General features: G+C 37.4%; 1 protein-coding gene across 5 annotated transcripts in view; it reads right to left on the minus strand.

Annotated features, from left to right (window-relative positions):
- The window catches only part of LOC109055147 (guanine nucleotide exchange factor VAV3-like), a 63,711-nt gene that overhangs the window by 26,550 nt on the left and 13,897 nt on the right, over window positions 1-23,264 (minus strand). For 3 of the 5 annotated variants that reach the window (XM_042717990.1, XM_042717987.1, XM_042717986.1), the window contains exons 3-16: window positions 22,188-22,246; window positions 22,022-22,087; window positions 21,530-21,632; window positions 21,152-21,244; window positions 20,939-21,007; window positions 20,731-20,834; window positions 18,700-18,799; window positions 18,418-18,513; window positions 14,761-14,829; window positions 12,308-12,394; window positions 12,125-12,210; window positions 11,910-12,042; window positions 9,105-9,214; window positions 7,674-7,775 (exon numbers count right to left, since the gene is read on the minus strand). In XM_042717990.1, coding sequence (XP_042573924.1) covers window positions 7,674-7,775; window positions 9,105-9,214; window positions 11,910-12,042; window positions 12,125-12,210; window positions 12,308-12,394; window positions 14,761-14,829; window positions 18,418-18,513; window positions 18,700-18,799; window positions 20,731-20,834; window positions 20,939-21,007; window positions 21,152-21,244; window positions 21,530-21,632; window positions 22,022-22,087; window positions 22,188-22,246 — 1,277 coding nt within the window. The remainder of the gene's footprint in view (window positions 1-7,673; window positions 7,776-9,104; window positions 9,215-11,909; window positions 12,043-12,124; window positions 12,211-12,307; window positions 12,395-14,760; window positions 14,830-18,417; window positions 18,514-18,699; window positions 18,800-20,730; window positions 20,835-20,938; window positions 21,008-21,151; window positions 21,245-21,529; window positions 21,633-22,021; window positions 22,088-22,187; window positions 22,247-23,264) is intronic. The other 2 variants (XM_042717988.1, XM_042717989.1) reach the window with 2 other exon arrangements.

Below are 23,264 nucleotides of genomic sequence, written 5' to 3' on the forward strand. Positions count from 1 at the left end.
TCGTCATCAGGTTCCTTAGAGGGGCCAGGAGGTTAAAATCCCGGCCCCCCTCAATACCCTCTTGGGACCTGACTCTGGTGCTGAAATCACTACAACAGGGCCCATTCGAGCCTTTGCATTCAGTTGAGCTAAAGTTTCTTTTGTTGAAAACTCTGCTCCTGCTTGCACTAACCTCAATCAAAAGGGTAGGGGACCTGCATGCATTTTCGGTCGACGATTCGTGCCTGGAGTTTGGGGTGGCTGACTTCCCAGGTAATCCTGAGGCCCCGGCCCGGCTACGTGCCCAAGGTTCCCACTACACCCTTCAAAGACAGGGTGGTGAACCTGCAAGTGCTGCCCCTGGAGGAGGAAGACCCAGGCTTTGCTCTGTCCCGTCCGAGCATTGAGATGCTATGTAGCATCAAACACAAAGGACACAAAGCTTCAGGACCTCAGACCAGCTCTTTTCTGTTACGGAGGCCGGCAGAAGGGGAATGCCATCTCTAAGCAGAGGATGGCCCACTGGATTGTGGATGCCACAACCCTGGCTTATCAGGCACAGGGTGTGCCCTGCCTGTTCAGGTTGCAAGCTCACTCAACTAGAAGTGTTGCATCCTCCTGGGCACTGGTTCGTGGTGCCTCGCTGACAGATATTTGTAGAGCTGCGGGATGGGCGACCCCTAACACAGTCGCTAGATTCTATAGCCTTCGTGTAGAGCCGGTATCCTCCTGTGTTCTCACCTCAAATGGGTAGTGACACAGAGAGAGCCCGGTTAGTGTCGGCTTGCTAAAACCAGTGTCCGTACTGTAGACCCTGTTCAGTCCCTCCATCACCCTAGGCAGCTGGATGTGGTGGAACGTCCGGCGCCAAGCCTTCATGATGAATCCGTGAGAACCATGGAAGGCTGGGTTCCATATTGAGACCTAAGCAGTACTCGTATGCGTATAGTCCACGGTATAGCCTTAGAGCCCATGTTTCCCTGGCAGACTTCTGCCTTCCCAAGAGAGTTTTAATCACCTCAGGTTTCTCCATATACACCTAAACCGATGCTATATGTGTATTTGCTTCCGAAAACTCCTACGGGAAGGATGGGGCTTCCACAGCATTCCACAGAGGTAGTGCTTTGACAATGGTGAGTGGAACTACTGGTATGCATTGCACCTGCTGCCTTCTTATACTCACGCTGTGATCAGCGGCAGCTGGATGCAATAACTGCATGCCAATGTGCATTGACTCGTTTAGTTTACACTCAAAGTAGATTGGTCTATCGAAGCGCTATCCCAATTTGTTGGTCACCGATGTGACGTCTCCGTTCCCTCCTTCAGGGAACGAGGGTTACCATACGTAACTGAAACGTTACACATCATCAGGTTGTTCCAAATTTGAAAACTTTTGTTAAATTTTCAAAACACAAACAAATAAAACCTAGATTTCCCCACCCCCATCCATGGAAAGTTCATGTAAACAAAACGATTGTGAATCTGCAAAGTAATGACTCGCATTTAACCCAAGTCTTCTGAAAAGACACGACAGCACTGTATGATGAACAGATTGAATTAACAATTTTATTTACATATAAACACTGATCAATGCACATACAAGGAGCTTAGGAGTGGGCGATAATGGTAGATACGATTAACTAGTAGAAATTGCTGTGCTATGTGGTCACAAAAACGTATGATTTGCATGTGTTTTTAAGCATTACGGTTTCAAAACAAATGAGAACAAATCAAAGAGGCACATGCACGTTAATATAGTGTTCATAGAGCACGGGAGAATTTAACTTTGTTTTTTTCCCCTGTTTTATAGGCATAGAACTGTTAAATACACACACTTATATGCGTCAAAATGCCCGTCCTTACAAGTATCCTCGTAAACACAGTAATTTAGGTCTTAAAGGTGACATATTATGCCCCTTTTTACATTATGTAATATAAGTCTCTGGTGTCCCCAGAATGTGTCTGTAAAGTTTCAGCTCAAAATACCCCACAGATCATTTATTATATCATTTTGAAAATGCCTATTTTGAGTGAAAGCAGAAACGCACTGTTTTTCGTGCCGGTCCCTTTAAATGCAAATGAGCTACTGCTCCACGCCCCCTTTTCCAGAACAGAGCTGCATCATTACAGGTCAGACCTGCTAAAAACATCTGTTTTGGTTCTGATTATCATGTTTATCGCACTGAAATTATGCGTTTTAAACCATGTTAGTTTAAACTTCTGATATACAGTTTTCTGAGTGCACACATCTAAAGAAACGGATGGAAATTGGCTGTCACAGCATGTGAGTACTAAACTAAGTTCTAATTCACACACAAGTTTACGTTAAAAACACACGAGTTACAAAAACAGTTGGTTATGTCTGTGAAGGTTTTAGATCTGTGTGGCAGCAGCAAAATACAGTAAATAAATCAATAATTGGCTGGGACTCTAAATAATGTTCTGTGCTCATCTGTGAGGCCAAAGGCAGAGCAGTTAGTATGTTTTGCTCAAACTTTTGCCATGACATTAGAACCGGTACACCGTTGTCGCTTGCAAAATCAAAATGATGGCACCATGGGTATAAACTTACAGATTAAGGGCCGGTAATATTATAATGAGATCACTTTGCCATGTCACCAAGGGAGCAAAATCAAACGCGCTCATTTTCTCAGACTAAAATCACTCACTTCTCTTTACTGAATTACTTTGTAGTTTTACAAGAATTAATCTATATTTACTTATACAGTGAAAACTATGCAATGATATTTTACATTTGTTTATTCAGTTTCTGTAGCTGGACACCTACAAACGTGAAAAAACTTAAATTGTGTAATTTATATATTTGTTCTATTTATTTATTTGTGCTATTTACATAATTTCGAACAAGAATTCGTTTGAGGACAAGAATTAAGACATTTCTATGGTATCATAAAATTGGATATCATAAAGACCTTATTTATAGCATAGATAGATAGATAGATAGATATTGTTACCGTGAAATAAAATAACTCATATAGTGATATAAGATTATGGTCTTATCCTCTAATGGAGCTCATGAAATACAGTAGAAGCTCAACCCTACTTGCTTGATGTGCATATAAAATGATTTACTTGGATTGACTTGGATTACATCATTCAATTCTTATAGACTACTTTTTACAATATTTGAATCATGAAACTTTTGGTTACCTGGACTGTCAATAAAGGCACAGAAATCTCTCAGGTTTAATTTAAAATATCTCCATTTGTGTTTTGAAGATGAACAAACAGAAAACACAGGGCACAAAGAAAACTCTAATTTCATAAGGTCTTTAAACACAACATGAACTGCCTCTTTTTATTATTTTGTACTGTTCTCTGAGGTCAATAATAATGTTATCAAGATTTTTACATTAAAAAACATCATAATTTAGAAGTAATAAGCTATTTTCTGTCCTGTTTTAAACCCCTCATCAGAACGCTCTGTTTGAATAGGTGTGGTGGTTATCAAAACAATATACAATATCAAACAATCTATAAGCAGAGAAAAAGCAATAGTGACCAGGTAATAAAAAGAGTTACTCACACTTGAGTTGTGACATTAATGTCGGATCCAATATACTCAACACAGCATTGTTAAGGCATCTTTTAGTTTCCATCTTTTTAAAAATCCGGCATCTAATTGTGCATTATTTGTAAATCAATCCACAGTAAAATGAAGTGAACAAAGGACCACGTTCTACGTGGACTGGATCGTCATTAAAAATAAAGTTCCCTTCTGAGGGAACTTCGAACTGCGTCCTCTAGTGGTCACTATGGGCAACACCTTCGGCATGACCAGTGTCTAAAGCATACATCTAAACACGACAATAACATTGGCTGGCAACAGCCTATGACATCATTACTGGTGCAACCTCAGTATAAAAGGGCACTGTGTGAACACATCATCCTCTTCTTAATCTTCACTGACCGTTTGTTTACACAGGAAGCTAAGCACGACTAGCAGTGCATGATCTCTCACCTGAGGCTTTGCTCTGGTACCCGCAGTGTCACACGGCTTTCGTGCTGTGTGTGTGGTGAAGAGCAAGCGCATTCAGCTCTCGAGGGATTTGAATGTGTTCATTGCATTCATTGCTTATTTCTTTGTAAGGGATAAGCATGAATTGAACATGCTAAACTCACAAGGAGACAGATTGTGCTAATTGTGATGCATTCGCAGGACTAGAGTACTTTACCATTTACCCGAGGTCGTAGATTGAGTTTACATGAGTGCGTTAGCCTCTCGCAGGAATAGGGATGCATTCACGGCAGTGGTTTCTGTTCTCGCTTGATTTCTAAGGTAATCTAGTGTGTGAACAAAGCGTGTTTAGCTCACGCAGGAGATAAATATGCTGTTCGTTGTGGTAAGAACTGTCTGTCCATTGCCCGCAATTCGTGGTTTTCCTGACAGCAAATCTTTTTCCTGATGTTCATAATTCCTTATATATAAGGAATTGCATAATGTGGATATCTGTCTGCAATTGTTGGACATATGATTTATATCATGTCCTTATCAGATAACCACATTATACTGCATTTCGGGAGCCAATTTTCTGCGCCTTTACTTTCATTCAGGGTTATATGATTCCCTGTGCTCAAATTTTGGCTTGCGAGCCTCCTTGATGCTTGGCCCTGAACTGAGCTGCTGCTCCTGTTCCCACAGTTGGGTGTGGTGGAGTACCATGCTCTCTGGAGATAGGGACTTGACCATACTCCAACTCTTGCTAGCTTGATGGCTACTTGTGAGTAGGTCACCATCGCAGAAGCTGGTTCCCTAACCTTAGCGCTACAACCTAACCTTAAGGGCGTAGCTTTCAGGTTGAGCAGGGCACTACTTGAGGAATATGCCCTGCTCCCTGACGGCCTGCTGGGTGATTGTTTTGAGAAACTGCCCCAGCCAGGGCAAGTTACTCATGTCTCACTCCGAGGGGCTTCCTGAGCTTTGAGTCATCCACTTACCATTGTGCACTTTCTTTAGAGCTCCTCTCATTGAGGCATTGAGCAATCTCACTCCACTCTATAGTTTCGATATGTTGTTAAAGGGCCCTTTTTTCTGCAGTTTCCTTCGAGCTTGGCTCAGAGAGCATGGGACTGTGTTCAGCTGACAGTCTTTCATCAGGCCCTGTTAAACTGCCCCCTCTAGTGTAACGCTGCCTTCTGGTCAAGCTAGGAATTGCTCCCCTCACTGCGAGGGTTAGCTATAAAGCCTATCGCTCCCAGTATGAGCTATGAGGGCCTGCCTCAGCCTGAGAGCTGATCCTGAGAACTCCATGTGCAACCATAAGCCCCATTTGCGGTCAATCTGCTTCTCCGAGCTTGGCAGTGCTCCCAAGGGAGAGAATCTTTTGTGAGCTCACCACTCCTAAGCAGATCATGTGAGTCCTCTTCTCTACCTGAGAATTAGGAACTCTGCCCCTCTATCTCTGAACCTCGGAACTCTGTCAAGCCCTCCGCTCCTTGAGCTCCTTGGCAGCAAGACCAGGTAGTTTAGCTAGAGGATCGCCTTTGAGCACGCCGCTCCCAATTGAGCATCTGAAGTCTCCCCTAACAGAGTCAGTTCTCCCCTCGCTCTAGAGCAACCCTTCTCAAAGTCCAGATTCTGGTCCGGATCCAGACCTGGAGGGAGTTCAATCCGGATCCAGATTAATTTCGGATTATTTCGTCTTTACTTTAATGCCTGATAAAGTAGTGTTTGTGAGTACAGCACTTATTTGATTACAGCCGTTACCATGGAAACCACTACATCTCCCTCTCCAACAGCGTCTCCTGCTGGCAGAGAATGAATTTGCATCTCTGTGGGAAACACTGGTGTCTGTCAGCAAAAATAAACAAAAAGTTTCAGAACTGTTTTGAGAAGGTGCTTAAGTTTTGAGCCATGTATTACTATGAATTAAGTTACTAGTACTACTACTATTACTATTATATATTGTACCCTGCAATAAAGTTTACTCAAACTCTTTTTTATGAGATGAAGGGGGAAAAAGAAAATTGGCCAAACATATTGCCAAATAATGCCAAAAATCAGCATCATATATTGGCTGCCCTGAGTTCTAAATATCGGCATCGACCAGAGAAAGACCCATATTGGTTGACCTGTATTGCTGACCCTTAAATTAATTGTTTTGCCACTTTTGCACTTGTTATTAATGTATATTGAATGCAAAAGGTATTTTATTTTTTCAAAAAATTGTGTTGATTTGTTATGCATGTTTTTTAAAAACATGCTTTGGTTGCAATTGGTTAATAACCAATTGTTCCGGACCTTTGCCTGATGAAAAATCAGATTTGGATGAATGTAGACTTTGAGAACCCCTGCTCTAGAGGGTCACCTATGAGCATGCCGCTCCCTCCTAAGCATCTGAATTTCTCACCAGAGCTCCGTGAGACAGCAATACCGGGTTGTTCCTTTTCTGCCTCACTGACAGGCTGCTCCTGTGGTTGAGCTTGTAGTGCTCCCCTCACACTAGACGTTCATCTATGAGCACACTGCTCCCAAGTCAAGCATCTGTGTCTCCCTCTCATTCTGAGAGTTGGATGCTGTATGAGTATAATTCTACGGAGCCTATCCTGTGACTACTATGGTTTAGTTGGTGATGCTCTCCTCAAGGGTATTTCCATGAGGTTGCCATTTCCAGTCCACATGTGCTCTGAGCACGCAGGCTTTCCACTGAACTAAGTAACTTCTCCCTTGAGCGTGTCACAGTCACGGCCTTGGTAACCCCTTAGCAACAGTGATTCTAAAATCCAAGTTTATGTTAAATGCACACGCTGAGCTTCTGTGCACTTTCTAAAATCCACATTGTGGTAAGTGTGCATGCCAAGCATCCTGCGCACTTTCTAAAATCCTTTATGGTAAGGGTTATGCGCTGCCAGCCTCAAACACTTTTTCTGAGTTGCCTCAGGCCCCGGGTCTCACCTTGGGCTCCACTCTACTGATGTATCCTTGGTGATACCTTTCTTAAGCAGGGTGTTTGCTACCAAGGATCTTTTGTGTCAGTTCCTTAGAGCAAGCTCTTGAGAGAGCTGGTGGTAACCCCTGGGTGACAGGCCAGGGTCTAGTTATATCATCCCTAGACTCTTGGCCATATCCCCTAAAAGGAATCTCTTTGTTTCTTATACCAAGTCTTCGAGCTCTGCCCTAGGTTCAGGCTTCCTCAAGCCCAGCCCTTAACAGGTAAGTTCTTTGGGTACGCAGCTCTGGCCAAAGGAGGTTGTGTCATTGACAGCTTTCAATGCGTCCTAGGGGCAAATCCCATAATCTTGGTAGAGTTGGTACTTAGTGCTTGTCTTGTTGTTTGGCATGCACTCTTCTCAGCATGGCAGCATGGGTGTATCATTCCCCATAGCGACCGCTAGAGGATGCAGGTCAAAGTTCCCTCAGAAGGGAACGTCTCAGGTTACATATGTAACCCTGGTTCCCTGGGTAGGGAAAGAGACACTGTGTCCTCTGGCATCATAGAGTAGCAACATAGAGTAGAACATTCCAAAAGCTGTCTTTTTGGCAGATCGCCTTCAATATAAGTTGTTTTTAGACTAAAAACAAAGTTTTGAGTTCTAAAACTTGCATGATGTTTTTATATTGTAAAATGACCTCTTATATGTTAAAAGATCAACGGAATTTTGGTTTCTCAGTTCATGACCCCTTTAAATGATTTCAGCACACAAAATGTCTCAGAAGTGCAAAGTCAGCTCACCTGAGAAGCATATGACAAGAGCTGCAGCTGGTGGCCCTCTCGAAATTGTGCATCCTGAAGTTGTGAGAGTTAAATGTGGCATTCTCAGGTCGAATATTAGATCTGAAATGGAAAATCAGAAATACGGTAAAGCAATGGTGCAAATTTGGCTGATTAGAAAAATGAGCATATGACAAACTGCTAGTTTAAGAGGACAGAGTGAATGAGGGCCAAGCGCTGGTAAATGTTGTTGCCCACGGAGCCGGAACCAGACCTTCCAATTCTGGGCATGAATCAGAGCAGTGGGGAAGCTCTTTTCCCGAACAACTCTAAGATTGATTCTTGCATCAAGAGAGCTGTGTGCAAGCGGCAGGTGTAATTTGTTGTTTGAATGCACCCTTCAGATCATCACGCAGTCAACCACACATAAACGTGCAAGTACAGAGACACATTTATAAAGGGTGACATATAAATCAAGCAGGAGAGGAGACATCATTACAGACTCTCAGCACAAGGGACGGCGTATCCTCTTTAACCTACACAATTTCTAAATCAGAACTCTTGTTAGATTTCCTCTCTGTCTCTCTTTTCATTTCTTCCACATTAAATACATTGTGCTATCAAATCTCAACAACATCTCAGGCACAGGATGTCACCATGTACTGTTATTGAAAGTAAGATGATGTGTGCAAATGTTTCCTCTCTTTTAACCTAAAAAAGTTGCTTCATATTGTGCACTACTCTGGAATTTGCATTGACCAAAGTTCCAGGGAGCATTTGAATGCAGTGTGAAAGGTCACCTCAGATTTATTTAATTTAAAATTAATATTTTTGTCATTTACTCACCCTCATAAAAGTGGTCTAATATGACATATTGTAAACCAGAACAGAACAGAATACATGTGGGGAAATGTAGCATTACATAACTTGTTCAGCAGTGGATTCACTGCAGGGAATGGGTGCCATCAAAATGAGAGTTCAAATGGATGCTAAAAAAATTATAATAATAATCCCCAAGTAATTGAAACAACTTCAGTCCATCAGTTAACATCTTGTGAAGTGAAAAACTGTGTTTTTGTAAGAAAATTGTGTCTGGTCTTTGTCCCTTTGTAGTCTTTTTGTTGATTGGTTCCCTTGATTGTCTTCCCCTGTGTATCTATAAACCCCAGTAAACTAACTATGCCACTTAATGTTATTGTAAGTTTAGTTCAATAAAGTACCCCTTGCATTGAGATCCTGCTTTCCTGGGATTCTGAGTCACATGTCACAGAACAGTACCAAATTTACTGAACTTAAATTTATACATTTATGCCACCCAATACCTTCTGTGTTTTTTTTAAGCTTGAATTCTCTGGTTCTTTATTTAAATTGCACAGAAAAGAGCAAAACTGTTCCACTGAGCAAAGGAAGTCATTCAGGTTTGGGAATTGTGATTTGGGGTTTGAAACTCACATTGCCATCTCAAACTGGTCCAGCCATTTCTTCTTCAGCTCTTTTGTCTTGAACAGGAACTCAAATCCACTCTGCCCCTGTTGGTGAGTGAGGTAGAACCCATAGCACCACTGCCAGAGGACAAGACAAATAGCAAAATAACTGCTTAAAAATAAAAATTAGACTTACATGTAAAGATCTAACTTTTCAATATGGATATACCTCAAGACATTTTATAAAAAAAAATTATATATATATATATATATATTCTCATCTTTTGGTGAATTGGGAAAAACATCAGCCAATTTATAGTTGTAATTTTTAAATTAAATCCAGACAAGATTTCTGGGTAAAGTCAATGAAACTGCACTCCAGGTTTTTTTTTGCTGTTGTTGTTTTGTTAAAGCCCTAGTATGTTTGCAATATAAGTTTTGAGCATTATGTAATGTGATAATATTTATAACAGTTATTAATGATGGTTGTTGTGAAGTTTTACTATATTTTTAAAGATTTCCAATGTGTCAATAGCTATGTTTCCATCCAAAGATGTTAATTAACTTATGCGCAAAAATGGAATATCGCATAAAACATTTGCGAATAAAGCACCGTTTCCATCCAACGAGTCAAAGAGAACAAAATCGTCACTTGATAAACTGGCCCTAAATATCTCGAAGAAAACTAGGAGAAGCCACTGAAAATAATAATCTTCATATGTAATAAATTACTTGCGCTTCAGAGAAAGCAGACGTAATGTGTTTCCATCGTAGTTTATGCGCATTTTTTCTTATCGGATAAAAAGTTTACCCTACTCAGTTGTGCAAAGTTTTTTACGTTTTTCATGGCCTTGGGGAAGTCGTGGCCTAAAGAAAAAAGAGGTGTTGTGTGGTTTGTGGTCTGTTTTTCATGCGCAAGTTCCTCGGGCCGGCATGTGGGTGGGCGCATCTAGGCATTTCCATCCAGCGGTTTTTAATGCGATAATCCAAAATGCGCTTAAAAATCGGTAAATGGAAACATAGCTAATAATGTCTGTGTGCATGTGTTTTGGAGACAGTTTGCAGTTGTGTACAGGTCTTGTCAAAGACGTGAAGGAATAAGATCCATCAGTGTAACATAGCTAATCATGTCTGTATGTAAGTGGAGTGTATGCAGCTGTCCTGAGGAGGGGCAGAAAGTGTATTACTCCTTGAGACAGATTTCACGCACTTCAAACAGAAAAGCCAGCGGGGCTTTGCCTGGCCAAGGTCTCCTTGAGACAGATTTCACCAGACCATCTGTTCAGAAGAAACCTTCCTTTTGGTGAAAGGCATAAAAGAGAAAAAAATATCAAAAGTTTAAAGACATATTCGCATTATTTTTACATCTGTATCCCTATTGCCAAGCCCCAAAAGAACATCAGAAACCAAAGGTAACCTGAGGTTGAGCTGTCCACCTTTACAGACTGAAAAAACACATCGGTCTGAGTACACAGTTCTGCAACCTCTATACACACTACACTTACTATAGCCACTTCTGATTCACATGACATGGAAAACTCTGCACAATGAACACAGACTTTAGACTGTTTATCGTCAAAAGCAACCAAGTCTTTCCACAGCAGTTGGTTCAGCATGCAGAATTTGACTTGACATGCTGCAGCAATCCGTCACCATCCATCAACCCACATAAAGAGCAGTAACATCTGTCTGCCACAGTCTGCGATGGGCTCTCCAACATGATCTCAGTTACACTCACCAATACAGTGTAAGGGACAGGATGAATTTTTTTTTTTTTTAAGGCCTATTAAAATCTAAGGTTGATGAATGACAAGTGACTCATATGTAATAATTAAGTACATGCAATTCGAAAATGTGAGAAAAATATAAAAAATACTTAAAACATATTTAAAAAACTTCTGTTGGTGTATCAATTTAAAGTAATATATAAATTAATAACTAGGAAGATTTATTGGAATAATAACCTGAATAGTTATCTGAAAGTTGTTTTCTTTATGTACATTGTTTTAAATAGTTCAGTATTATGTTATTCATCAATTATGTTATTCATCACTGCAAGAAATGTATATGGAGAGCAAAGACAACAACAAAGGGGCATCGCATGATTACTCATCTCAGAAGACAACACTTACAAAATATTTTTAAGTATAAGCCTATTTAAACGGAGAAATGCATTAATCCAACTCAGCTGCTATATCTGTTGGCTTAAAAAAAGGAAAAAAAAAAAAAAGATTACATTGTAATTGAAAAGCTGCATTGAGAAGCAGTAGTACCTGAAAGTTGTTCAAACATTTGTTTGTTGTTTTTTAGAATTATTTATTTGATCTAAGAACATTTTAAAAGCATGTATTTGTTTAGAAATGATAAAGACCTCAACCTTTCCTATGTTCTGCATGTGAACATTTTACTGACTTAAGCGGTTTTAAAGAGCTTACAACAGCACAACTAATTTACATAAAAATGCAGTTTGGTAAGTCACACTGTCCTTAAAATGGTTTGGATATTACTGGAATATCCTACAGCAACCTAAAGGACATAAACATTTAACAGAGGGGAAAAAAATCTGCAAAGACTTTATTCTATGACACTCTAACAGTTCAAAGGAGATCTAAAGGAGAGTTACTGGAGCCATCTGTGAAGAATGCAAGTATCAGAGTGATTTCTATTCTACAGAACACTTGAATTGTGCTAGTCCGATCTCTATAAAACCCTTCAGAATGGAACAATATGATGAATAGCAGATGCTAGAATCGTGAGAAAAATATGACTGTTTGATGTTTGGGTGCAGTCTTCTGAGCCTACAAACATTCCTGTTACTGTGTTTCTCACTGACCTTTCTGCAGTCCTTATCAGTAGTGGGGTTATCTGTGATCTTGAAATGGTTGAGGTCGATTACTTCCTTCATGTCATAGTTGTCCCCGCGCCTCTTGCAGACAATTACAGCGACGTCGAACAAAAAAATATGTCTGCAATATTGACACGTCATGACATAGCATTCAAATAAAAACAAGAGTGGATTGCAGTAAAGGTTTTTGCCTTAAGCCTCACCTGTCCTGTCTGCGCTTGTCCACATTTGACACCAAACGGACTTCACCATCACCCTTCGGTCTTCCATAAGAGAGTAAGCACTGGTTCTGTGAAGGGACATACATGGGCAGACAGGAAAACAATAATGACATGAGTAAATTATGCTTTTTAAAGCAGAGGTCATGTTTATTATTTACAACTTACCAAATTCTCAATGGATCTCTGATACTGATCAATCTCCCTCAGAGTCTCAACGTCTCTTTTCACCTCATTTACATACTGAGCTAAGTCCTGTTTAATGAAGGAAAAGAAAACTGACCTTGATTTATGCACATACCATATATATATACTAATTTATGGGGGGGGGGTGTCTGAGCAAATTTTCAGCAGCCATTATTCTAGTCTATAAATAGACACTCCCTTCTAATGAACAGGTTTGACTACTTTAGTAATTTCCATGAGTACAATTCTTAATGCTTAAGGAATACGGATATAATGATATTCTAGGGAATTGTGTGCTTCTAATTTTATAGCAACAGTTTGAACAGGACCCTTTTCTATTCTTACATGACAATGCCTCTATGTATAAGGCAAGGTTTAAAAAGAAATGATTGATTCAGTCAGTGTGGAAGAACTTGACTGGTCTGCATAAAGCAAGTCTTAATCCCAGCTGAACACCTCTGGTGTGACTTTAAATGTTTTAGAAGTGCCTGGAAGTAAAGGGGGTGTCCCAATACTTTTGGCAACATATAGTGTATTTTGGTGGAAACCATGATACACATTTTTCAGGATTGTTTAATGAATAAAAAATTCAAACGAACAGTATTTATATAACATTATAAATGCTTTTATTGTCATTTTTGATTGCATCCATGCTAAATACAAAGAAAAATAAAATTATCAAAAGTAATATATATATATATATATGTATATATATATATATATATATATATATATATATATATATATATGTGTGTGTGTGTGCGTGTGCGTGTGAAATAATTCCATATTACTAATCAGATTAGTAAATGTGTGACATTAATCAATGACCTGTTCACCAACATGCTTATTACAAAAAAAAAAAAAAAAAATCATTTATTAAATATTATTTAATACTTCTTTTTTTGTAATAAGCATGTTGGTGAACAAGTCATTGATTAATGTCACTTGTATGATTTATAGTGTTAACTAATCCTATAAATGTATAAAGTGGCAAGGGGGGCCTTTTATCCCACACGGGGTAAAAGGCTCACCAGCATGGGGCAAAAGGCACACAGTATTGATACAAATACTTCAGCTAATATATATATATATATATATATATATATATATATATATATATATATATATATATATATATATATATATATATATATATATATATATATTTATTTATTTATTTTTTTTTATTTTTTATTTTTTAATAATGTCTAAGTAAATACTTGTTCAAAACAATCACTTAAGCAAAGTTTGTAATATTCCCTGCCTATTTTGAAAAATAAAATATTTTATTATACAATATTTTAAAAAACATAAAATATTAGATCAAGTAAGCACAGAATCAACTTTGCGGTGCTGCGTGATCGCGTCAAGTATCAGCCAAATATGCACGTGCATCTTGAAAAGTGGATGTTTTGGAAAGTGCTAGCCATGCTTTTGTGCCATCTAGTGGTTTAGAGGAAAATAATACCAAAGGCACCTTTTACCCCGGGGCGCCTTTAGCCCCATTGTACCCTAATAAAAGAACTATAAAATGAATGAAAAACATCACGTTTTGAATGAAAAAATATATCCAGTATTTATCTCTAAACCAGGAAATTATTTAATTTCATCAGTGAGTACAAACATCTCCAAATACTGAAGGAGGCCTTTCAAAGGACTCCACTGGGATGACGTGGATCTCGGCTGATTTCCATTTTAAAAGGCAGCCTCTGCTCAAACACTCACTTATGAGTCTAAATTAAACACACCATTTTACAGGCAGGCAGGTAGATGAGTTCAGTCCCTGTCTGAGCAACTCTCACAGCTCCCATCCGGCTAAACCAATCAACACTGAGATGATAATTCCAACAAATTAAATCATCGCAGGCCTCTGTTCCATTACGGCATCTCACATAGCCATTAATCTGCTTTCCACCTACTCTGCCAGTGAGACTGAAATGAGCCGTTGACATCACTTCACATACTAGAATCTCATAGATATTAACAAAAACATTACCAAGTAGGCTACACACAGGGATGATCTTATACTGATGACACATGCTAAAGAGAAATCATGGCTGGTAATGATGAGAGTTTTGTGGCTTTTAGTCTATATGTGTTAACGTTGAGGTCATGTAGTCATAAACTCCTGAATACTGACAAAACTGCAAAGTACTTTTTAAATTCTACATACGACCTGCAACCAGCTAGCAAGTAGCCATTCGTGGTTCATGTATGCGACAAAATGAAAGCCTATTGGCAACTTTTAAAGGGAAAAGCTCTGCCAAACATTCAGGTTCAGTAGGAAATACATGAAGCAGGGAATAAAATTGCACTTGTAAAGACATTTAATGTATTTCTTGAGCATTTAATAATCTCTAATAATGTCTAAAAATCCTTAAATCTGTATTTTCTGAAAGATGTTGCTGTGGATTCCATAAGAAATCTATACTTACTCGCATGGCATCCAGGGCTAATCGTAGGTTGCTCTTTTCTGTGTTTTCGCTAGTATATTTCACCAATTCCTATATTAAAAAATGAGAGAAAAATTAGTTGAATTCACCTCTTTTAAGATAAGCATGTTTTTCATTACTGTCCAGATATCACAAATAACAAAAGAAAAAGGGGAAAAAAAAAGAATTAAAACTGAAATGAAAGTAGTTTGGCATAGTATTTTATTATTTCTTATTACAGAACAATGAAACGACGAATTAGAAACAGACCTACACACATTACGTGAGGAAAAAAGAGATATCACACATTTTATTAAATCTTTCCATCATTTTGGGCAAATCATGGCCATGTTGTACTAACAAGTTCCCACATTTTGGTTTAGTTTTTGCGGCCACAATATCTTGTTCTCACATGTCTCACGTGTGTGGCTCTGTACAAAAGTGCTTACCTACTTATTAATACTTAAAATAAACTTAACAAATGAAATATTTTTGTGCAAATGTAGAAAGTTTTTGAAACCTATTTAAAGCATATTACTACAAATTTGATGTATTTTTTAATCTAGATATTTTGAATAATTTATCCTTTTCTTTCTTTGTCATGATCACACGTGTGTCTTTGAAAATGACTTCATTCCCTGTTCTTTCATGAAATGAAGTAACAACATAATCATGAAAACTCTGAAGAGTCAAGACTAGACCGCTTCACTAAAAACTTCTGAAAACCCCAGGACAGAACAGAGTGACCACAGTGCCAATTTTCCAATGAGCACACCAGCTCAGTTTTGAGGGAATGCCGGACGATTTGATTTGAACCAGATTTATTCCACGATATGGAGAAGAACGTCAACAGAACCTTTCGAGATCCACGCTATAACATAACTAATTAACTTGATAAACAAATCTGGCCTTTGGATTTGTGCGCAAACAGACTCGTGAGCACACAAACACGCCGGGAGAGAAATGGTGTTGTTCCAAGTGTGAAATCTGTGCAGCTCATCAGAAACATGCATTTGTTTTCAGAGTGCAATCGAATGCTGCTGGAGAGAGACAAACAGCCCAATCGCAGCGAGTAAACAAGGTGATTAGAAAGTTCAGCACTCTTTCCAGATTTACATTCTGCCCCAGACCACTGCTGTGACTTGGATGGAAACTCAAGCATGTGTGTTTGGGAATGTGTGTGTGAGGACGTGGACCTAGACTTAGGTGTGTGCATATTCCTAAACATATTGGAGGTATAACAGGAGCTTATGGAGACCCAATTACCTACCTTACGGATGAATGTGATTTCAGTGTTCATCCCTGTAGCTCTACCAGTAAATCCTGCCCCTTTCACACATTCATCTGTATTTCGGTCTCAAAATTCACTGAGAGTGGTGATCTGTATTAGTTGTTTTTTTTGTTTTGTTTTTTTAATCTAAACTGTCTTTTTCAAATTATGAAATCTGATTTATTTGTGCTCATTGTGCCATAGTAATGACTTATGCATAAGCACAAAGGCAAAAAATGCAAGACGAAGAGAGGACTGAAAACAACATAACGTAAATGATAAAATAAAAGTGTCAGACTGTATTTACCACATTTACACAATAGTGAATATGTAGTGTCTAAAACTCCTCTATTGTTCGTGCATTTCTCATTCAAAATATGCTGAGTGACACATGTGATGTGTGACGTGCCAAATGTGTGATGTTACAATTGCATCACATAATAAATCACAAAAAACTACATGAAATATGATCTGAATCTGAGTGAAACTATTTTTCAAAAACAAAATTAATCAGATCAGGATTATCTTAGTTAATTACAACTAAAAACAACTAAATATTTTTGTTACTTGAAATAAAATATGAAATGAACTGAAATTAAATAAAAGAAAAACTTTTAAATAAAATTTATAAAAACCATACATATATTTAAAACAAATTAACAATTAAAAAATGTTAAGTAAAATATTTTGAATTAGTATCACTGAGTATCATACTAAAATAAAACTGCACCAGATATGAAACAACATATTTATAGATTTCATGTGATTTGGAGGCTCTATTATATAAACAACTGCAAACATGCAAATATGTAAAAAAAAAAAAAAATCAAATATGCTACAAATAGGATATTAAAAAGTATGTCTGCGTCATTCCAGAGGAAGTGGACACAATGTGCTTGAGAACAGGACTGCATGGGGCAGAGTGTCAGATACACTGCCACCTGTCCCTGCTTTTGTTTGTGTATGTGTGTATCAGGCTGGCAGGTGTGTGGTGGCACACATCTCTAACACTTGTCCACTCACTTCTGTTCTCATGCCATCTCTGTCCTGTGGTGAAGGACCTCTCACATACAAAACTTTAGCATGGACTAGTGTAGTAACTGTGATGATTATATTATTTACATATAGATATGCTGTCTCCACATTTAACAACTTAGAACATTTATTTTGTGTTTGTATTTTATTTCTGGCACAGTGAGGTTGAGTAGATTTGTTTGGTCATAGCACCTCTGGTGGTCATTTTAGGAAAAGTAGTTCAAAAGTTATCAGCAGATATTGCCTACTAAAATTTACAGATAATTTTTGTAACACAAAACAATATATTTTGAAAGTCAGAAAGGTCTAAACGCCATTGGGCCTCAGTGAATTTCATTACAGGGATAAAAAAAAGAAGAAGACACGTATATATATATATATATATATATATATATATATATATAATATATATATATTATATATATATATATATATATATATATATATATATATAAATCTTTTTATATATATATTATATATATTGTGTTCCACAGGGAAAAAAAGCCATACAGGTTTGGAAAATCGTGAAGGTGTATAAATTATTTACATTTTGGGTGAACTTTCCCTTTAATATCTGTCCATACACCAAGATACATACTCACTTTCAGTTCTAAATCTAGTTGGAAAAAAATAAAAACCACCAACAAAATTTACTGTTGACTTTGACAGTGTATTTTACTTGGCAGTCTATGGGACAGTCACAATTCATACTTTTCTGGACTTTGACAGTGTATTTTACTTGGCAGTCTATGGGACAGTCACAAGCCTCCCGGTATTCATCCAAATTATCCAAAAAAACATTCTTAAGAAAAATTAAGCAACAAAAAAACAATTAAAAACATCAACTTAATTCATTAAATAAAAAAATCACACTATAGCACATTACCTCCCTCAAAAATAATTTATACCTCATAAAGTAAGTCACTCATCGTCTGTCAGTTTGCAAAACATTGCAAAAAAGTTCCCAATGGTCCCTCCTACATTTATTTGGATATCCTTGTAATGTTTAGAAATTATTGATGTAAAACGGGTTGTGACTAAAGTTTCACATTGACTTTAATATAATGACCTCATGTATTGATTGAACAAGCTGTACTTCATCTGAAAACAGGGGAATAAAACTTTCCTACAGCAGTGAGAAATTCTGTAAGCTCATGTAGTATCTTGGTCAGAAAATAAGAGAAATCTAGCCAGACAGCTCCCCCATGTGGTAAACATCAGTAGGACAATCAAACAGGGTCATTCTGACAGTGTTGCATACAGAAAACCTCATCAAAAATTGTGATATGCATTGGTCTAGTGTCAATTCAAAGTGTTAGAAGTGAACAATGCTAATAGCTTGTATGTTACTGTACCTGAAGCAGTAGTGGGTATTTTAGCACTCGCTGCATGGGAACCACAAGCAAGTCTCTCAAAGTGAATTTCCCATTATTGGCTCTCTTTGAACATTCCTGCAACACAAAATAAACTGAATCTGGAAAACAGAAGTCTCTACAAAACCTCAAAATAAAATTATTGTTTAGTGATTTGGTTTTGGGAAAAGCAGATTCTAAACAAAATGATATTTTCTGGGTCATGATTATAAAATGAGAATGAAATATTTTAATTAAGACAGAAAATCAAACTGTGTTTTGAACCTCTAGTTTCAGTCGAACACCCTCTTTGTTCTTACAGATGAAGTCTAACAGAGAAATGGCAGATTCTACATGACTGCAGTATTTTCCATAAAGCAGAAGCCTAAAGCAGACAGGGTAAATGTTAGCAAAAAACACACACATCAGCAGTGCTCAGTAATATCATTCTAGAAATATAAAATATTAACTATTAGCTCTGCAGATTTCCACAAAATTTGATTCTAAACAATTTCGACATCTTTAACACTGAACATTTCACATAAAATGTAATAAATAAATAAATAAGAAAAATATATGTAATAAGAATAAATAAATTGTGTGTTTGTGTGTTTTGTTCTGTTGCTGTTTTATGTTAAATTGCTTTAAATTACTTTTTTCCCACATCAATCTACACGCCATACAACATAATGGCAAAGTAAAAAACAAACAAACAGGTTTTTAACATCTTTGCAATTTTATGAAAAATAAAAAAAAACTGATGATTCCATTGCATAAGTATTCATACCTTTCATATTATCTGGGACAGTTGAAATTTAGCTCAGGAGCATTCCTATTACAGTACACTTACAAGTTACTACACTTCGAGTGAAGTTAACCTGTGGAAAATTCAATTAAATGGGTATGATTTGGAAAGGCACACACATTTTAATAAAAGGTCTAATAGCTGAAAATGCATATTAGAGCAAAAACCAAGCCCTAAGGTCAAACAAACTGCTTGTAGAGCTCAGAAACAGGTTTGCATCAAGCAACACATCTGGGGAAGAGTTCAGAAAAAAATTATGCTTCATTGAAGGTTCACAGAAGCATGTAGCCTCCATTATCCTTAATGGAAGACGTCTGAAACAACCAGGACTCTTCCTAGAGCTGAGCAACTGATGGAGAAGGGCCTTGTCTAGACTGGTGACCAAGATGCTGATAGTCACTCTTGTTGAGCTCCATGATCATATGTGGAGATAGGAGAAATCTATAGAAGGACAAACATCACTGCAACACTCCATCAATCAGGGCTTTATGGAGGTGTGGCAATACTCAATCCTCTCTTCAGTGAAGACACACAAAAACCCACTTGGAATTTACAAAAAAGCACCTAAACGACCCTTAGACTGTGAGAAACAATATCCTCTGGTCTGATGAACCTCAATTCTAAGCATCATGTTTGAAAGAAACCAGGCACTTCTCATCACCTGCATCCCAAAAGTAAAGTGTTCTGGTAGCAGCCTCTTGCTGTGGGGCTGTTTTTCAGCGGCAGGGACTGAGGGACTCGTCAGAGTAGAAGAAAAGCTCAATGCACCAAAATATTGAGATAGTCTTAATGAAAACCTAGTCCAGAGCATTCAGAACCTCAGACTGGACAGAAAGTTCACCTTCCAACAGGACAACGACCCTAAGCACACAGCAAGAGTGACTTACAGACAACTCTGTGAATGTCCTTGAGTGGCCAAGCCAGAGCCTTAGCTTGAACCCAATAAAATATTTCTGAAGAAACCTGAACATTTGCATCTGCCCCCATCCAACCTGACAGAGCCAAATGCTGATGAGCAAAGCTTGTCGCATCTTACCCATAAAGACTCGAGACTGTAATGGTGCTTCAGCTAAATATGTAGTATGGGTTTTTGAGGGGTATGAATACTTATGCAACGTACTTATTTCAGTTTTTTATTTTTAATAAATTTACAAAGTTGTGACAGTTCTGTTTTTGCTTTGTCATTATGGTGTATGGAGTGTAGATTGATGTGGGAAAAAAGTAATTCAAAGCAGTTTAACAAGGCAGCAACATAACAAAATGTGAAATAAATTAAGGGGTATGAATACTTTTGCAAGGCACACTCTGCAGGGCTGCGGCTCTCCAGGACCGATGTCGCCACCCATGGTATATAGTAGTAAGTCTTACACAGCTTTGCTTTTCAAGTAACTTTTTTTACTTTTTTTATTTTATTATTTATTATTTACTTGTTATTATTTATTTATTACTTGTATCTTGTTTTAGGAATGTTTAGATGTTTTTACTGGAAAATAACATATATACAGTAATACCTGTCTTTGTAAAGAATGAAGATTTGGTGGAGGTTTTCTGCATTTTTATTTTGAACAGAGTCTTGAATCTCAGCCGACAGGTTTTTGTGAACTTTAACCAGGTCCTGTGAAGCACAGATATACATATAAACATAACTGAAATTTGTTGGAAATGTTAGACAAAATGTAAAACAAAAAATTTAGAAACATTGCAGTCAGCTTTACTCACTGGTATATTGATGAAAATCTTGTCAATTTCTGTTGCTGAGATGAATTTTATCAGTGGAATCATAAAGTACTGTTACGACAGAAATAAAAGGTTTTTTAGCTCCATGTAGGAAAGTTATATCCTCCATTGTGTGTCAACAGCGGAGCATCTGTCCATCACTAGATGTGAAGCATGTTATGATAAAACTCTCCATCCTGCGAATGTGAATCTCACCTTCTCAATGGTCTCCAGGGTCTCAGTGTATTTGGCTTCTGTCTGTTTGATCTCTAGAAGACAGCAGCTTCTGATATCCACCTCGGCCTGTTTCTGTCAACACAGCTCACTTATTCAGACTACAGCCAGTCATCCAAAAAAAAACAGCTTCAAAAACACAACCTAATAAAGTTTTAAAGGGTCACAGTGCATCCCATCCAGTTTAAAGTTTGTTTGTTTTTTCTGGTGCTTTTCGTGTTTACAGTGAATTTACTCATAGAGATACTTATGAAAAAGCGACCATATTTCGGGTAGGAGAAGGTAGGTGTTTTACAAAGGAAATCAACACTGATGCATTAGGAGAGTTTGTGTGTGTGTGCTATTGAGTCATTTGAGTACCGCTTGAGACGCAGCAGCCTCTGTCCTCATCAGATCCTCATACACCTCTCCTCCCTCCACATCTCCATACACTGGGTCATAAATATCTTCCTCCAGCTCCTTACTGTTCACACAAACACATTCAAATTAGGACTTCAACATTGCCATTAAAATATGAACACAACATGATTACACAACAGTTCTGGTCAAAACTCTCAGACTTTGCGTCTACTGGTTTTTAAATGTAATAGATCAGTGCACTGCTGTATGTATAGGTCTATTTCTACAGAAAATTCCAGTGTAACTTCCTGTTTTCGCACTTACTATTAATCAGCTATTCACAATCCTCCCACACAATGCCAAAGTAGGTTATGGATCTCATATAATACTTAAAATATGAATTGTTCTTCCGAAACGTGGGTGATTAAACCACAAGTGCTAATGAGTTTCAGTTAAAAACTAATATCTCATTCCAAAACAACTGCTCAATTAGATTGAGAGCTTCATACTTACTCAATCAGATCTGCCAAATGGATATATATGTCTTCATTTTCAGTGCTTTCCTCTGTGGGAAATGGCCTGTGAAATCGGTACAGAATTCTTTGTTTTAGCTCAGAGAATAAGATGATTTTTAATGTGTACAACTGATTATTTTCTTGCATTGTAAATGCAAACTCACTTGATTCCTATCTGTTGTGCAAAAGGCGTATGAGAGAGTTTTGATAGGGTGTCAATGACCTGGAAAGACAAATGCAAGTTGTTCATTTGCAAATTAGAAATGTGTGTCGGCCGGTTTCAGTTTTTGGTTTATGTACAGTATAGACCTTTAGCTTATCTGTAGTAATTGTGTTTTTCAGCATGTTTCTCTGGTCTTTTGAGACAAATATGTATTATGTACTGATGAAAACAAACTGTTCAGAACATCCTCTCCAAGTAAAAAAGACCAATTAGTGAAAAAAGCCAGCCAAGCAGCCTGTTTTAAAAATGTGAGATAGCAACATTTGGACATACTTGTAAGAACATTTATTTTTTCACTTTTAACAAGATCGTTGATCATTTCTGTCCAACCTTCACAGTGTTTGTCCCATTTTAAATAGTTTTGTGATGCAATGCAAGTTGGTGGAACTTCTGTTGATTTAATACATAACAAAAAAAAAAAACCTGCAGCTCTAGGAAACGAAGAACACTTTGAGTTTTAAAGTGAGTTTTAAAGGTACAAAATAGTTTAATTGTAAGAGTTGGTGAGATGACTTTATATTTACTTATTTTAGTTAATAAATATATACACATAAGATATATATGATATGTTGCAAACAGTGAAGCTCAATGAAATACAATTTTAAAATATATATATAATATATTTAGTTTCAACCCCTTATATACCAAAATACTGTACATTTCTAAATGTATTTACAGGGCAAGAAAATACATTTCCTTACAGTAGCCTACATTTATGCTAAATACAAATGTGGATGGCCTTATAGAGATCAAAACTAGATTTATAATGATTTATAATATTTAATATTTATTATAGCAATATTGCATTTTTGAGCATGTTAAATTATGTTCCTTGATGAAGTTTTTTTTTAATGTTATATGTTCACACGTTATAGACAACAAATCAAGTTTTTGTTCACATGTGACACACACACACACACACACATACTGTATATATGTATATCTGGTGTGTGTGTGTGTATATACACACACACACACACACACACACACACATATATATATCACATATACATATATA

Source organism: Cyprinus carpio, chromosome B2 (genome assembly GCF_018340385.1).
Source record: "Cyprinus carpio isolate SPL01 chromosome B2, ASM1834038v1, whole genome shotgun sequence".
In the NCBI taxonomy this organism is placed as follows: domain Eukaryota; kingdom Metazoa; phylum Chordata; class Actinopteri; order Cypriniformes; family Cyprinidae; genus Cyprinus; species Cyprinus carpio.